At 47.4% G+C, this 3,368-nt stretch overlaps 1 protein-coding gene across 1 annotated transcript; it reads left to right on the top strand.

The window, feature by feature from the left end:
* Positions 1 to 54: 54 nt before the first annotated feature.
* On the top strand, positions 55 to 846 carry H310_13824 (hypothetical protein; the record flags this gene model as incomplete). The annotated part of the gene is made up of 5 exons (XM_008881470.1): positions 55 to 73; positions 126 to 259; positions 306 to 430; positions 481 to 676; positions 811 to 846. The coding sequence occupies 5 exons, from the start codon at positions 55 to 57 to the stop codon at positions 844 to 846; spliced, it is 510 nt and encodes a 169-aa protein (XP_008879692.1).
* Between the last annotated feature and the right edge of the window lie 2,522 nt (positions 847 to 3,368).

Consider the following 3,368-nt stretch of genomic DNA (forward strand, 5'->3'; position numbering starts at 1 on the left):
CCGACGTTGACCTCCTAAAAGAGGTCGTATTGGTGGCCCCGTTCGATGCGGGCTATGGGCAAACAACTGCTAGGTGGGATGAGATCGGTGACAACATGAGAAGCATCCATGTGAAGCCATCACAGCAATCTGCTGCCGCAGGCGGTTCGACGACTTGCTGGCCGCATTCAAAAAGGCCACTCTGAAGGCCCTTCATTCGTCAGGCACGGAAGAGGAATACAACGAGCTTGATCAGCTCCTGCAGGACATCGTTGACTTGGTAATTGAACAATGTGCGTATGTGGTTTGAACGACATGACTGTTAGATTGATGCCGCAGCTACAAAGAAGAAGACGTTAAAGAAAGTTCAAGATGAGCGAGAGACCGATGGCCAACTCATCCGTGATGCGGCGCTCGTGAGTTTGAAAAGAAAAGCTGTCGACGACGAAGTGTCGCCACTAAAGGGGGCGGAGGCGAACGAAAAACGACGCGTTACTGCAGTGAAAGGGTTGCCCCTGTGGTTGCCACGTTTACCGAGATGATGTTGGAATCAAACAAAATCAAAGCAGAAGAAGTTGCGACCAAGAAGGAAGAAATCATGCTCGCCCAGCAGAAGCTGGAACTCGAACGCGCACGATATGAACTTGACAAGGCTGAGCGTGAAGCCCGTTTTGCAGTTGAAAAGAAGGAGCGCGAGGTACAGATGGAGTTCATGCGTAGCACAATTGAAATGATGCGTGCATTGACAAAATAGATATATGTCGATTTATAATGTTGGGTGTGATCTTCATGAAGGATACTGTCTTTGTTGTCTTTCATCTGCATGAATAGCATCGTGGAAAATTGTACATCATGGACGCGATGTAATGTACGCTTTATGTTATGTGGATATTACATGGAGATACTCCTCAGCAGTTGGAGGCATAACACCAAAGTAGCTGGAAATTTGGTTGCCTCGCTTCATACAGGTAAGGACATTTGTCAAAATAACTGCGACGGCATACTGCAAGCCAACTGCTTGAAGCCACAGTTTCTGTCCACCCTTGTAATCTACGAATGTCCACAAGTTGCGAACTACACCAAAACCCCATTCTCCACTTACACGCACAGAGCTCATTTGCCGATTAAATTCAGCTTGATACTCATCGAGACGTGTACCTTTGAATCCGCACACAATTACATCATTGATCCCATAAGCGGAATCTCCGTAAATAACGTATCTTACATCGCCTACCTTTAGCTTTGGCGCCAAATTAGCCACAATATTACTTCTCGCTAGTAAGTAAGGATCGTGTCGGGAGCCTGGCTCGGGTCCATAAAGGTGAACAATTGTTCCGTCAGGAGGACGTCACCGCTTGATACTTTACAGCATGCTTCCTCTAAAAACAATACAATTACACACAGCACAAATCAAACTCCCAATTCACCTTATGTCCATTGTACGCTGTCTTTTGCACACGCTTTCCAGGGCGACAAATCCCGCGCACTGTACTTCAATGAATCCATTGCATGTTTGAAGGGGGGCGCCTTGCGCATGTATAGCGCATGAACACTTCCACATCCATGCAGCGTCAAGTCGATCGTCGTCCCAGGACAGCAAATGGCCAAACATGTCGTATATGTGCTGCAAGACGTGGCACGCAATGGCAGAGAGTGCCTCACGGCTCCGACCAAAGAGCAACACCATGGTGCCAAGACGGTGTGGCCACGCCAGACGGTTCAGTACGATGCAAAGGGCTTCCACGCGTGGTGCTTTGTAGCGGCCGGCAGTGACGACAGGGTCAGGTAGCTTTAGCAGTCGTGTAAGTAACATGTTCTCGTACTTATTGAAACGAAAGTTGAACTCGCAGTCTTGGTTGCTCTGATTTTTATGTCGAAGCGATACGCAGGGATTGTTATTGCACGGGACCCATTGGCAAGATGCTCCACGAGCCCGGCGATTAGAGGGAGGACCGTCTGTCCATTCTCCATGGGTGAATTTGCAAAATCCTCTGTGGCAAAAACAACAAACCAATAAATTTCCTTGTTGCAAATTTCGAGAAAAGTCCACGAGGAAATTCACGTTTGCAAAATCACTCTATTCTACGAACACAATACAAGCGACGACAGAATTTAAGGGACACTTATTACTTCGAATCGCCAAGATTCTGGAATTTAATTGGACGTAGTTCTTCGAAATTCGGAAAAATTTAACCAACCATGTTCAGGGCGACACAAATTTCAAGCATTTCAATTACATGACTTTTTATTTTGATTTGACTTATACGATGCAAGGAATACAAAGATAAGCGCTTGACGCGATAGCGCAGTGGTAGAACACGTTGAGTGACTTGAGTGAGCCCTGGGTTCGAGTACCCGGGAGGGTCGAACTTTTTCTAACAAAAAGTGCTGATGGTGATGGCAAAACAGCAAACCAAAAATATTTTTTATTGTGGAATAGCTTTGGCAAAACTACGACGAATTTCTTGTAGTGTGATGCGTGACCAAGCCGTGATAGCACGCTTCATCATGGCCATCCTCTTCTCCTGTGCAGTCACTGTCATCATGTCAATATCATCAACCCCTTCGTCCCCATCTCCACAATCTACAAGATCTTCCTCTAACCACAAATCACGCAAATGACGCATGAATGGGGCCATAATACCCACATCAAGTGGGGCTGTACATAGCTCGTAGCATTCGGGGGGATTGGGGCAACGATGCAACCTGCCTCCTCATTTGCGATCTTGATGTCGACGTCGCTTACATGGGGATCAAAATTGTCCAACAGAAGCACTGAGGGCGCACGCACTTGAGGTCTCAAAACGGAACGAAGGTAATATGACCATACCCGTTCATCCATCCAAGCTTTGTCTTGGACCGCGTAAAAATGACCGATTGGAATCGAGTCGAACTCACTTGCTTCAATTTGACCTCCAGGGGTTCCGCGGATGATAAACAGAATTGGCATCTTCTCGCCACTTGCACGAACAGAGAGGACTGCTGTCATTCGATATGCATGCTTCTCGCCACTTGATATCTTCGAACTACCGCCCTTGACGGCCCAAATAGCATGTGGTGGCATGTCGTAGTGCATGCCGGTTTCATCAACATTGATACTGTAATACAGTCGGGGGCAAAACCGTCAAAGGCTGTTTTGAAATCTGCCGCGAATGCCGCTCGTAGCGCTTGTAGGTCCTCTTGATTGCGCTTTGATTTTGTCGGCTTTTGACAAGTAATGCCGTTGCGGGCACAAAAACGTTGTAGGAGACGAAGCAGAGACTTGTTGCCCGATCCTGACTGCTGTAGATAGTTGGCAAGCCAGTCGCGATGGTAGCGTTTCAAGTGGTTCACCAAGTGGGTAGACGTTACTGCACATTCGGCTTCACGGCGCTTCAGCATGATAGCTT

The sequence above is a fragment of the Aphanomyces invadans genome (genome assembly GCF_000520115.1).
Source record: "Aphanomyces invadans strain NJM9701 unplaced genomic scaffold supercont1.56, whole genome shotgun sequence".
Classification (NCBI taxonomy): Eukaryota; Oomycota; class Saprolegniomycetes; order Saprolegniales; family Verrucalvaceae; genus Aphanomyces; species Aphanomyces invadans.